The 14,695-nt window shown below is 36.7% G+C and overlaps 1 protein-coding gene across 2 annotated transcripts in view; it reads left to right on the top strand.

The window, feature by feature from the left end:
• Positions 1-293: 293 nt before the first annotated feature.
• cyfip1 (cytoplasmic FMR1 interacting protein 1) overlaps positions 294-14,695 on the top strand; it is a 42,386-nt gene continuing 27,984 nt past the window's right edge. The window contains exons 1-9 of one of the 2 annotated variants that reach the window (XM_077198441.1): positions 294-534; positions 8,751-8,871; positions 9,123-9,212; positions 10,246-10,323; positions 10,415-10,516; positions 10,603-10,784; positions 12,953-13,049; positions 13,288-13,416; positions 14,491-14,595. In XM_077198441.1, the coding sequence (XP_077054556.1) occupies positions 8,755-8,871; positions 9,123-9,212; positions 10,246-10,323; positions 10,415-10,516; positions 10,603-10,784; positions 12,953-13,049; positions 13,288-13,416; positions 14,491-14,595 (900 nt within the window). In that variant the 5' untranslated portion in view covers positions 294-534; positions 8,751-8,754. The remainder of the gene's footprint in view (positions 535-8,750; positions 8,872-9,122; positions 9,213-10,245; positions 10,324-10,414; positions 10,517-10,602; positions 10,785-12,952; positions 13,050-13,287; positions 13,417-14,490; positions 14,596-14,695) is intronic. The other variant, XM_077198442.1, reaches the window with a different exon arrangement.

Below are 14,695 nucleotides of genomic sequence, written 5' to 3'. Positions count from 1 at the left end.
GATGTGGTAATGAAATGAATGAGAAGGAGGAATATAAGAAAAGAAAATTAAAGTACTTTTTAATAAAACCCAATAGAATAACATGGGGATGCATGCATATATATATATATATATATATAAAGATTTTGTGTATCTTAACACTTAATAGTTAAATGTTTATTTTAAATATTTACATTTCACATTTGGGTTCACATGATAAACCAATATTTCACATTTTCAAACGCCTACGGAGTTATATTCCTGAACACCCCCTGCCGGCAGTGTGCAGAACTGCGGCGCTGGAGTTTCCTGTTGAATCTCCCTGTAGAGCGCAACAGGAACTTCAGCCTGAGCTGCGCCTGCGACAACACTCACCGCGAGCAGGATTCCTCCGCAAACTCCCTCAACCACTCAAAAACACCGCAGGTTAACCGCCGAAAACGCTCTTTCAAGTTCACTTCATCCTTTCAGCCACCTCAGAACTGAAAATCACAACGGAAAATGCATGAATGAATAATCGAAGCGGATAGTTTGTCCTGGAAATCTCACGTAAGGGTGGGTAGAGCTTTGCCTTACTTTCATTCTGGGTGTTGTCTTTTTTTCAAATTCTTTCTCTGTAGTTAATTAGTCAGTCAGTCAAATAGTCAGCGTTCGCGTACTTTTGTTCTAACAAATGTTTTATGTTTCTTTATGGGCAAGGAAGAATGAAAATGTATTGTCGGGTTGAATTCCTTTGAGTTGTTTGAAGTTTCACGTCGTGGATGAAGTGGGCCTGTTTGTTCACGCGAATGCGCGTATGGAAACGCGAACGGCTAAATTACAGTCGACGCGTCTAACTAGAACGATTAAAATAAATGAAGTTGTCTGCACTGCAAACGCAAGAGAACGCTTCGTTGTTTATAATGAATGCATTATAGTTTATCTCTTAGTTTGGGTGTACAGCTTTCTGTACAACTTTACTGAAACTGAGTAACGTTAGCCCACTAGTGTTTCTGTTTGTTAAGCTATGGAACAGCAAGTAATGTAATTATTTTGAGTTTTTTTTTGTTTGCTTGATATTTTTCCATGCTTGCCTGTCAGATACACCCACTGTATCTGGAGATATTTAAAATATTGGTTTGGCATCTGTCTTTAAGACATGTTGAATGTGTAAATAATATAAAGTTGGTGGCGAAAATTAAGGAAAAATGCCCCTGATAATAAATTCAATGGGACAAATATTGTCCCTTAATAATAAAAAAATCCTTTACTTTTCTACATGTATAATATATTCATTATATGTTTATTGTTGTTGTTCTTTACATTCTAAGATTAAGGTTTACAGAAACAGAAAGTCAATGAGAGATTTGTATTGGTTTTCATGCTTGTTAAGCAAAATCCAATCAGAGCAGTCAACTCAAGTTGAATCACAGCACTGCAAATTTTTAGTTTGTCTCCTAAACCCTGTCAGTTTGTTTCCTGGATGTAGATAAAGACTAGACATGGATTAAACCGCTCTATCAGGGGTGGTCCTCTTCGAAAATCCCTTAAGTCTAGAATTAGGCTTAGTCTGTGTCTGTAAACCAATTATGTGGTGTCAGTCCCCCTCTCCTTATCTTAAATCCAGTTCCTTTCTAGATTGAAATTGACTTACAGACCGAAAAGGAAGGGAAAAATGTCTTTATTGGCTGGAGGTCAGCAGGAATGTTGAAAGGTCAGACATGCCGTTCATTCGACCCTTTCCAAATGCTGATAATGATGCTCTAGAAAGTTATTTGTTCCAGTTGGTTTTATGATTCAGCAGATTGTTTAAAACAGATTAAGCCTCATTTTCACCGTCTCTGACAAACTACAGATCAACAGAAGTGTGAAAGATGTGAAAATCTTGATCTGTTTTGAGCTTTGAGTGAAATATTCAAACTTTTGCGGCTGTGCAACCGCTCGACCGAATGTGATGCGCTCTAATCAAAACTATGAGTGTGAGGTAAGAATTACCAATATTTTTGCACTAAATTGTTAATCTTTAAACACTGTTTCTGTAAAATGGGTGGTTATGAGGAATTGTGTCCGGAAAATTATTTTAGAATTATTTACGTTGATTAGACCTAGAAAACCAATGATTTTGTTTCAGAAAATTTGTGTGAATGTATATTCATTAGTCATTTATTTTACCATGGTGAATAAGTGAAGGGCTGCATCACGATCAGTTTGAAAGTTCTGAAGGACAATCATTCGTCAGAATGTCGGAGATGGTGGAAAAGGCATTTTTTTAGGCTTTAAAGATCCAGCCAAACTTAATTGGTGGCAGGTAATCACAAGTTTACTTTGATGTATGCAAATGCTTTTTGTGTAAAAAAGCAAGATGTGATGTTTATCATCATATGACATTCAAAGTTAGTGTGTGCATTTTCTCTAGCGTGCAAACTAAGTGTGATATAAAAGCAGTATGTGTCAAAAAATTGTGTGTATTTTCAGTGAGAGCGCACACCAGTGTGTGCTGCATGTTGTGAAGTTTTTGTTCGTGTGCCAGTGCCACAACCTCCGCTGCCACGAAAGGAAAATATGTGTGAAGATGTGAAAATTTCAGAGAGGAAGACACTGTGTGCAGCAGGTGTTGAATCTGCACAGCATGTGTTGCAAAAAAAAAGAAGCTTTTTTTTTCTTTCTTTTTTTTTTCTTTTCTTTTCATACTGCGTGCTGCTGCTGGAGTTATATTTTGCCATGCATGGTCAGATATCATTCAACACAGATGGAAATCTTCTCAGACTCATTGTGCTAGAGAGCCGTTGTACTTTGTTTAATACTGACTTGGTGGATGTCCAGGAGTAAAAGCTCATGGCAGACGGCAAGACTTGGGGTATATTGGGATGTCAGTCACACTGAAGATGGCAGTGTCAGTCTCCAGGAATGTTTGGTTTGGAGGGTTTATTGTGGTTTTGATATTTTTAGATCTTCTGACTAGAGCAGCTTAAATGTTTTTTCTTGCATTTCAGATCGTGATTCATGTACATGCTTAGAATCAGTGTCTTATCTCCACCCTGGCTGTAGGACTGGAGACAGTCCAACGTCAATTGACGTTCAAGTTCAACGTCCAATGTAGTTATTCTTGAAGGGGCTTAGCAGTGTCCAGTCTTGTTTATTGACAATCAGCATGAAGTCTGGTTAACTTTACACAGCTTATTCTGACCAAGAAGCTCCCTCCTGTCTGATGTTACCTTTTGTCAGAAACCTCAACAACCATAATGCACTTTTGATTTTGGCGCCACCCCTTTGTCGAGGTTGTGGGCAGGAATAAAAAAACTGTGGAAGGTCGTTCTGTCTACACATTAGGGGTGGGCTGGCGATATAGCAAAAATATCATATAACTTTTTTCCCCCCAGAACATTCATGATTTTATCAAGATTTATTTATGTTGGTTTTACTATTTTACAAGTGACTGAGCAGTACAGGCAAACTAATTGACCTATTTCAAAAAGCGGTATGTTACAAATACAATGTAATATACAAATGAAATAAACTGTGCTTTATTTTTTCACAGTAGGTGTTTTTAATACTACTATTCAAGCAAGAAATTAAATAGGCCTAAATGTAAAAATAAAACACTACATAGACTTCACTGTATAAATTACACACTGACTCTTATTAAAGCTACTGAAGTTATTCAGTGAAGAGCAGTGAGTGATTTTTGTTGTTTGATTAATGACAAGCGTTTATTAGGGAGGCATTAAGGACAGGCTTTTATTATTAGGCTTTTATTATCTATATGAAGATCAATATACAGTGTTTTCCGTACATTAATTGTGCTGTCCTGTCGCTTATAGTTGGATAACTTGTTCTTAATTTCCTTATTTATATTTGACAGTAGTCTTTTTTTTCTATTTTTATTTATTAATTGTTGGACTCCACTGGTTGTGCATGTTTTCGATTTAAAGAACCAGCTTCTAAACTAAAGACTGATTTTTTCAGCCTAAAATGACTGATTTTGTGCCGACTTTTCTCAATATTTGCGGCATTTGTTGTGTAGTTTTCCAGTGAAAATACATTTTTCTAACATTTTTAATACTTTTCAGACCTCAGGAACCATTGGGTTTTATTTGTTCATCTCTCAGTCATCATTGTAAACCCATTGCATTGTGTGCCCCCCCCCCCCCCCCCACACACACACTAACAATTATAGAGCTTTCATCATAAAACTAAGCTATTAAATATCATCTTACTAAGACATATTACTGGGAGATATACTGGGAGTGGCAAATGATATTTAAATGCATTTTCTGTAAGTAGTCTGCTATAAAGATCTCATTGTTCTTGATGAGTTGTGCGATGACTTTAAAATTCGTGAAACTTGCATCAGTAATATTAGTTATTACTGACTGATTATAATTTGTAATCTAAAATCTGGCCGTCCAAAAGACTAGATAGAGAATTATAGACCAAATATTTTACCATGTTTTCAAATTTTCTCTGCTGCCATCCCCATTTATATGACTTTGCTTGATCATGACCTTGCCCGTAGAGGAATATTCATACGTGTAGAACTTCAGGGACATGACAAGGCTTGTAAAGCCTGTGGAATGATTGTGGTCTCTGTAAACAACATTGCACTGCTTTTAACTGCAGTGGTCTGATTGACCAAAAAAACACATCATAATCTGTGACTGGCCGCTTTGGTTTAAGGATCTGGTTTAACTGCCAGTGAGTAAAAAGAAAAGACAAGATTTCTGATTGCATGTCAGCATTTTTTTCTAAGATGTAATCTGAAAAAAGTTCAGGGAACTACTGCAGCATTAAAGAGGAACAATGTTCCGCTCACTCACGACAACTTCCCTTTTTACCTCACAGCGGTTAAGAAAATGGTTAATGATTAATATTGCATTTAGGAATTGAATTGTGACCATTCTGGTCTGCATTATATCTGAAGCAAGTGAACCTACAGTGAAAAGTGCTAGACTTCATCAGCAACTGTGTTTGACAGATATAACCCACAAAACTAAGCTGTCATGTCTTGTTGTCCACACTCTTACCCACTTCCTTGACAAAAGATACTGACCTACATACTTAGCTATGCTAAGCTTGCAAAAAAATAATAAATGAACAAATAGGCCTTTTTGGAATATTTACAGGACAGTAGTTTGGTCGCGTCCTGCCTGGATTAGCTGTTCTTTTATAAATATTCATCATGTAGTAGTGTTTAAATAATGGAGCTCCCAGAAGTGGGTGTAACGTGCTGTAATGCCTCAGGAAATAATACCAGCTGCAATACTGTACATTCCTAAACACAAACTAGGCTCATGAAAAGTCGCAGTAATTGTGTGATGTCAGTTCTGAGTTACGTCACCTTTTTTGTGCTGATCTCAATTCATTGTCAAAGATCAGATTGTTGAGATGTATATGTGTGAACTATGACTGCATGATTACAACAATTTTATATATATGGAGACAAGTTCCTAATACAATTGTTTAATATATATATATATATATATATATATATATATATATATATATATACATGCATACATACACACTCTTTTGGACCTTATTTACCCCATAAAGGGTGCATATTAGTACTTTAAATGTATGGCATATGGCAATTCTGTAGCAATGTTTGTGTAGACTTTACATCTAAAACAAGCTAAGAACTGTTTCATATTGACTTCATTTTTATTTATATTATCAAGTCAATTATCAGGTCAATAAATCATGAAAGTTCTTAAATGGTTAACTTCATATTAGATGCATCGGGAGTATGTGCGTGTCTACCAAAGCATTTTTAGCCAGCACTTTGGTGGTGCAGCTTCCCCCCCCTTTTATTGAGACGCTTTGGTCGCGATGATACGAAGCATCTGATTTTGCATATATTATTTTTGACACAATGTGAAATATTTGCATTGGCCTTGTTCATAAAGTAAAAATAATTATCGGATAAGGGTTATTAGAACAGCACACATTTTTTATTTTTTTTAAATATATTAATTTATACGAAATAAATATGAATAATTCAATAACACTGTTTTTAAACACTCACTCCACCTCTTGGCATAATAAGCAATGAATATATACAAGTGTCAAAATACTTAATTTTAATACTAACAATTTTCTCTCATTTTGATCTCTACCATAGCATAGACATCGGTGTTTATTTAAATTAATAGTACGTTTAATTAAGTTTAATTAAAAGTTATTTAAATGTTTGTAACGCATGAATAACAATAATGCATGGTTGTGAAGCTGCTTCATACTGTAGATTTACATGGCAGCCGCTCTCTCCAGATCAGCGGCAGCGAAAACGCAGATTTGAATGTTGCAGTGTGATGATCGTACTTTCATCACAGTCCCTAAAGTCTTTGGTTTGATTAGTTTCAAATCGCAAGCATCAGTGGTGCGTGAGCAGCACGTGTTTCTGACACTCGTTCAGAATGGGCAGCGACAAAAATCACGCTCCGCTCACACTTGCGATGTGAAACAGGCGTAATAGATATTGTGGAATCGTTGTCATTTAGGAATAAGATTGCGTGGGTGTTTGGATCAAGATTGCGATCTTTTAACGATTAATCGTGCAGCTCTGGATCTGATTTCTACTTTGAATCATTAGATTTCATAGATGATATCCAGTCTAACATCTGTGTTCAATCTCAGCTCCCGTTTATTTTCCAAACTTTTCAAATTTCACCACTAGTGACTTAACTGAATTGCAAAAAGAATAATACACAAACAGATTTCCAAAATGCCAGCCCTTCTGCCCAAAGAAGTAGTCCTGTCCTGTTTACATTCTTCAGGAAGTCAGTGTAGGAGTGCTTACTTATTGTCGTCTATGCACACCACACCGTTCTAGAAGACTGTACAGTATTTTAACATCAAAACAAATGACACTATTCAGCTTTAATGCGGTGTGATTAATATTTTAGAGTACATTTGTTCAGTCAGAAGCACTCGGCACAGTTTGCAGATGCAGCTGTCAGTGTCGACCACAGCAGCGTGTGCCTGATAACATCACAGTTTCTCTAGAGACACGCTGTTCTTCATGACAGACTGCAGGGTCCCACTCGCTTTACTCTCTTCCTCATCACATATCTCCTTCTGCTTTTTTTCTCTAAGTTCCTCTCTCTTTTAACTCTCTGGAAGTGCTTCATGATCAGATACACAAGTGCCTTCCTAAATAAGTCTAGATGTGTGCTTGATAGTGATGTCCAGAGGCACAGCTGAGCACACTAAGGATGTATGCGGTATTTTTCTGACCGAGGTTTATAGTTGTTTACCTCTGCAAGACCACAGTAGCCCTTCTCCATTTCCCCAGGCCTGCTTTGTGTTTCTTTTTTTTATGTTCTTTAGACTAATTGTCTTGTCACCTACTGTTGTGCACTTTTGGCCATCACCAGTTGAAGCAACAAGCAATTTGTCTGTCCATGTTAAATGTGCTGCTGCAAAACATGACATGCAATGATTGCAATCACAGCCAATCAGGTGTTTGTTTAGTGTACAGGTTCTGGACCAGCTTTTTCAGTGAGAGTTGGAAGTTTCTAGTAATTAAATCAATGTCAGCAGCATGAACTTCCCTTTACTGGAGAGATTTATTGCGTTGTGCCGGATTAGGACACGAACATGAGGTTTTGCCCCATTAAGGGGAAGAAAGGAAATAGCACTTTCATTCTGACAGTCGCTGTGAGGTGTGAAAAAAGGTGTGTTTTGTGGTCTTTATATTTTCCTGTCAACTATTAAAACTTGCTTCACCTGTTGCCATGGTTTCTAAACATTTCCATTATTTATGTTAATGCTTACTATCTGTGATATCAAAACCATACAGTGTTTTGTACAGCCTTCTGGAGCAGAACAATGTGAGATTCAAATTTTAGTTTTGTTATTTCATAGTCTTGAAGAATTCACGAATTTTACTTTATTAATGCGAATATTATTATTAATAGTAAAATGTTGCAAAGAGTATGTACACTACTGTTAAAATGTTTTTGAAAAGTATTATACTCACTAAGATTTATTAATATTTATATATAACATTTATTTGATCACAAATATACAGTAAAAACAGTAATATTGTGAAATATTATTACAATTTAAAATAATTGTTTCCTATTTTAATATATTTTAAGCAAGATTTTTTCATTCTTGTCATGGAAGAGCTGAATTTTTTGCGTCATCACTCCAACCTTCTGTGTCACATGATCCTTCAGGAATCATTCTAATATGCTCAGCTGTTGCACAATAAACACTTGTTCTTATCAATGTTCAAAGCAGTTGTTCTGCTATATATTTTATTAATTTATAAGTACATACATACTTTTTTCAGAATGAATAGAAAGTTGAAATGAATTGCATTTATTTGAAATGGAAGTCTTTTTTGTAAAAATATAGCCTACAATGTCAGTTTTGATCAATGTAATGCATCCTTGCTGAATAAAATACATTTCTGACTTACTGACTCATCTTTTTAATGATAGTGTATTTAGTCTAGACTTATTCTTACAGTATGTAACATTAAGTGCTTCCAAGTTCCAACCGAGTGTTGTCCAGTTGTCATCTCAGCTTTAGAATGTCATGAGTCATGCAGTTGATGTTGTTCTGATTCATCGCTTTTGAAGTAGAAGGTCAAGTCAAGCGTGTTACATTCTGAGATAGGCATTCAGTATTCCTGTCAAATGATCTGTTGTATACCGCACATTTTGACAAATATTGTCTTCTACATGCATAAAATAATTATAATATTTTTATAGCACTATTAGTACGCCATCCTGAATGTAGCCAGTGTTCTAGTCTCATATGTGTTTCATGTTTCGTTTTAGAGTGATGGCGTCCACAGTGACTCTGGAAGATGCTCTGTCCAATGTGGACCTGCTGGAGGAGCTGCCGCTACCAGATCAGCAGCCCTGCATCGAGCCTCTGCCCTCGTCCCTCATTTACCAGGTAACAACTGACCTCAGAGCAGCCCTTCATCTAGACTGCAAAAAAGATGGACGACGCGTCTGAAAAATTAAGCCAATTTATCCCAGAAATGGTTGTTGCTTTAATCAAAATGCTTTGGCTACACTTTTCAGGAATGTGCGACACACTTGATCTAGATCTTCAGTATATTTTAGAATATATAAATCCAAATTACCGACACATGTACAAAACGGTGCTTGCATAACCACACTGCTGCTTTTTGCCACCCTCAGCCCAACTTCAACACCAACTTTGAGGACCGCAATGCCTTCGTGACAGGCATCGCCCGTTACATCGAGCAGGCCACCGTCCACTCCAACATGGTAAGATCCTCTAAGCATTTTCACACTCACAAACATCTTGGCTTGTTCGACTCCACCTTCATGAGCTGGCCTTCTTTAATTTATTAAACCTCAACTGAAATCACAGCTCTGTAAAGCTAACCTCGGCTGTCTGAACCAGTCTATCAAGCCAGCTCTCTGGAAGCCCTGCTAAAGGAGTCTGTCAGGGGCTTGAAATGATTCAACAGGGCCCAATTGAGTATCTCATTGTCTGTGCTCACCGTGCTCATTTGAGGAGCCTGGCCAAGCGAAGAAGGCTGCTCTGAATGGTTTTTGTATTGAATGTGAACTGCTGTGTGCTCTATTAGTGAGAGGTAATAGCTGTCGGGGACTGTTTGGCATCAGTGAGGAATTGAGGTGTGTTTGTGGAAGTAGTTTGGTGCCACACACACACACACACACACACACACACACACACACACACACACACACACACACACACACACACACACACACACACACACACACACACACACACACACACACACACACACACACACACACACACACAGAATGAATGGTTGTTTTGTTACTCCTAGCAGATATTTTGTTGTTAAGATCTTAAGATTAAGTGGGTTAATCTGTTCTTTGGGAATATATTCAACATGAGATAAAGGTTTATTGTAGAATCTGTTTTTGAAGCGTTCACATTGGTCTTTAAAATTCTGAGATCACTAGTCCAGAAATTATTTTTATTTTGCATTATTATTATTATTAGTAGTAGTATTTAAAAGAAAATCTTATTTTTAATTATAAATTCAATTATTTCCATCACAATTTCAGTTTAATTGAAAATTGACAACATGTTTATTAAGTTAATTGGAGTAAAACTTGATATTTAAGATTCTAGATTATTTCTAGATTAGTCTATTTTTTTTCTTCATTTACTTCATAACTTGTTTCAGTATCCTAAAACTTTATTTTTTGTGGGGAGGGAGGAAGGAAATATTTATCTAACTGCATTCAGTTACTCGAGTGTATTTTAGTTTCGTAATGAGATTTTGCTGCGTTGCAGAATGAGATGTTGGAGGAAGGACAGGAGTATGCTGTGATGCTGTATACATGGAGAAGCTGTTCAAGGGCTATCCCTCAGGTAATTAGTAATGCCCAAAGCCTCTCATAAAAACATCAACACAGACTGGTAGTCTGTTTGATTTGACCCTCTCCATCTGTCCCTCTCTCAGGTGAAGTGTAATGAACAGCCTAACAGAGTGGAGATCTATGAGAAGACAGTGGAGGTACTCGAGCCTGAAGTCACCAAACTAATGAACTTCATGTACTTTCAGGTAATGCTTAATGCTATTTTCTGAATTTGAGTACAGGATGTTGTAAGATACACTAATGTTTTGCTCTCATTTTACTTCACTCTCAGAGGAAAGCAATAGATCGCTTCTGTGGGGAAGTGCGACGTCTTTGTCACGCTGAGCGGAGGAAGGACTTTGTATCTGAAGCCTATCTGCTCACGCTGGGGAAGTTCATCAACATGTTTGCGGTGCTGGATGAACTTAAGAACATGAAGTGCAGTGTCAAAAATGATCACTCCGCCTACAAGAGGTATTGCTTCTGGCTTCGTCATTAATACATGTGGCCTCTAGATGGCAGTCATGCTACGTCTTCTATCCAGTTATCACTGATCCATATATGCTTTTTTGGTACTTCATTTGCATTAAACAGACATTTCAAACTAAGAAAAAGTTTACACATACACACTACTGTTCTAGAGTTTAGGGTCGTTAAGATTTTTGTAATGGCCTTTGTAATGTTCAACAAGGTTGCATTAATATGATCAAAAATATACAATAAAACAATAATATTGTAAACTATTATTACAATTTAAAATGAACTCTTTTTATATTTTTTACAATGTAATTTATTCCTGGTTGAATTTTCAGCATCATTACTCCAGTTTTCAATGTCACATGATCCTTCAGAAATCATTCTAATATGCTATTAAATTATGATAAACAGAACAGAGATGCTGCAGAAAAAACTGCATACCATCATATCCATAAAGAGACTAGAGCTTAAGGCTGAGCAATTTTATCGATTCTGCGATATAAATCGATATTTTTTTTCCCAATAAAGTATCGATTTTTAAGCCGCGAGTATCGATACACAAGTCCCATGCAAATAGCCCGTGTTTACCCCTGTTCGCTTTAAAGCTTGGACGTTTTCGGTTCTGCTGTCGGTAGGCTACTGGGAAAATAGAAAATACACGTAGGCTACTATTTATTATTGATATAAAGACATAATATTGAACATGTTTATCTCGCCAGCCAGTTCTATATACAATAATATTAAACCATTTGTCTGTGATGCAACTTTGCTATTCGCAGTCCAGAAGAGAGAGGGCGATCTCTCACGCGGAGCCACAGCGCGCACAACACACAGCCCTGCTTAATGACTGACGATGAGGACAGAACTAAACATTCAAACGTGGTTGCACTTTAGATCTGGGATAAAATTCTAATTTTATTTTAGATTCGGCTTTCAGAAACCAAACCAAACTAACTGCATTATGTCTAGAGCAACTTCCTTCCCTTCACAGCGATGCGCTGTCATTTCTTTCTAAAACCCAAACGTACCGTCAGAATCAGCACGATCGGTGATTGTTGTAAAATGCAGTCTCTACTGTTGCTAAATTGCGGACGCGTTTAATCATTAAAAGAGCTATTAAAAGCACAAACATCTGCGCAAGAGACGCTGTTCACAAGGCGACGTGCGCTCTGAAATTGACTGCAACGAGACAAGAAAAGTATAGGCTACTTAACTTTGGGCTTCATGTGCGCATCTAAACTATCAAATATACATAATAATATAAAAATGACCACCTATGAGATTCACTGAAACACAGTTTATGTCTTAAATGGACATAAATAGTTAGGAGAAAATGATGGTGCATCAGTCACCTATTAGATCTGCACTCGGTCTTAAAGGGGCAGCGTCTAATAAACCTGCTGACGATGGAGCCATTAATGTGAATCAAACAACAAAAGGCACTCACAGCTCTTGAATGAATAACTTAAACTTGTCCAGTCAGAGACATATATTGTGTAAATCAAGTTTTTAATTTCAGTTCAAATAATTCAATCCAAGTAAATGGAACACTCACAAGATGTCACCAAAATCACTCTGTCCCCTTTAAATCTTTCAGAAAATGATATAAGTGTATCGAATTATATCATATCATTGGCTGAATATCGTGATATATATCGTATCGTGAGCTGAATATCGTGTATCGTATCGTATCGTGAGATTAGTGTATCGCTACAGCCCTAGAGCTGTCTAGTTTTATTCTCCCTGCTCTTTCAAAGTGTTTGTGTGGATTTCAGTTTATTTTCAGCATGCCCACCCACTGAACACATTTTTATGAGATGTCAGATTTGTCAACCACCCATCCAGTTTTCCACCTCATGTCATCTAACTTTTCTCGTCACTCTCTTGCTGTCTTTCTCTATGCCTCTATCGCAGTAAAAAAAAAAAATCTGTTTATTTGTCTTTCCAGGACTCTGTAGATATGACTTTTCCTGCATTTTCACTGTCCCCACAACAACAAAACAACAGCCACATATTTTTACAAGTGTCAGATTCTTAAAAAAAAAATCATGAATTATATATAGTTGCTTGTCGTAGTGACACAATGCTTGAACTGGCCTCCTTGTGATTTATGCACCATCAGTCTTTCTCTTCATTACTTATATTGTCCTCTTTTTTTTCATCAGAGCTGCCCAGTTCCTGAGGAAAATGTCGGAGCCATCCTCCATTCAGGAATCTCAGAACTTATCCATGTTTCTGGCCAACCACAACAAGATCACACAGGTACCACACCATCTTCTGCAAACTAACACTTAATACAGAGAAAATGCATCTAAACAAACAGTGTTATTATGCAACTGACACATTTTTTTTTGTATGTTATGTAGCAGTTCTTGAACTCTGATATGCACTAAATTTACTTCGTGTCTCTATATACAGCAGCCTAATAAATGTGGCAGTGCTTCAGACATGTTCTGTGTACGAGTCAATGATATTGACAGACATCTTTGGCATCTTTCAGTCCCTACAGCAGCAGCTTGAGGTGATTAATGGATTTGATGAGCTGTTGGCAGACATTGTTAACTTGTGTGTGGAGTACTACGAAAACAAGATGTACCTCACCCCCAGTGAGAAACACATGCTACTCAAAGTAAGTATGAACACACTGACATTTACACACGGTCTTCTAGCATCTGTAACATAACCATTTAAAAGTTTGGGGTAACAAGTCTTTTATGCTCACCTCATAAAATACAATAAATACAATAACTTTATTTTGATATATTTTCAAATGTAATTTTATTCTTTTGATGGCAAAGCTGAATTCTCATCAGTCATTACTCTAGTCTTCAGTGTCACAATCCTTCAGAAATCATTCTAATATGATGATTTGGTTAAAAAAAAACATGATCAATATTGAAAATGGTTGTGCTGCTTAATCTTTTTTTCAGAATTCTGTGATGAATAGAAAGTTTAAAAGAACAGCGTTTATTTGAAATAGAAATCTTTGGTAACATTAAGGGGCTGATTACACGACACCGTTTTCAGCTAAAAACGTAAAACATTTAATGCAATTTGGACGTTCATTTACACAACAACGGCGTTTCGGGTGCCTGAAAACGCAAATGGGTTTCAAAATGGAATTTTTGGAAAACGGTGTCCATGTAAACAACCAAAATGCGAAACTCTGAAGATGATGACGTCATGCACATGGGTGTAACGTCTTCAGCCTATAGTGTTTCAACGCAATGGCAGCAGAATACAGGGTTTTTAGTCGTTTTCGTGGATCCGTGTGCATGGGGATCGTTTTACAAATGGTGTCGTCTGTACGGGGAAAACTCAGAGGAAATACTTCTCCATTTTAAGAATATTGTTGTCGTGTAAAGTACCCTAAAAATGTCTGTCACTTTTTAGCATTTGAATGAATCCTTGCTGAATAAAAAGTATATTTAAAACCTTACTGACCCAAAACTTTTGAAAGGGTTTTTTATTATTATTTAATATTACAAAAAGTAGAAAAAAGTGCCATTGTAGTTTTAGTTAAGGAAAGTACCATATTGATATTGCATTTGAATCTTGATATTTTTGTATCATCATCTTGACCAAACAATAATTCAACATTCAAAAAGTTTGGTGTAAAAACTAAAACACTACAAACTAAAAACTAAAAATCTATATATTATTAAGGCATTGTTCTACATGGTTTGTTGTGACTGTCTTGTAGGTGATGGGCTTTGGTCTCTATCTCATGGATGGAACCAACAGCAACATCTACAAACTGGATGCCAAGAAGAGAATCAACCTCACAAAGATTGACAAGTTTTTCAAGGTGTGTGTATGTGTGTGCTTTTCCTGATGTAAACAGCGGTCCGTCTCGTCTGACCACTTGTCAATCTGAGACAGATTTTGATGTGATTTGACATTCTGCT

Source organism: Siphateles boraxobius, unplaced genomic scaffold (genome assembly GCF_051911475.1).
Source record: "Siphateles boraxobius isolate OS27281-9 unplaced genomic scaffold, OSU_SipBor_1 41, whole genome shotgun sequence".
NCBI classification, from domain to species: domain Eukaryota; kingdom Metazoa; phylum Chordata; class Actinopteri; order Cypriniformes; family Leuciscidae; genus Siphateles; species Siphateles boraxobius.
The sequence above is the reverse complement of the archived record's forward strand: the minus strand, read 5'-3'. Positions and strand labels throughout refer to the sequence as shown.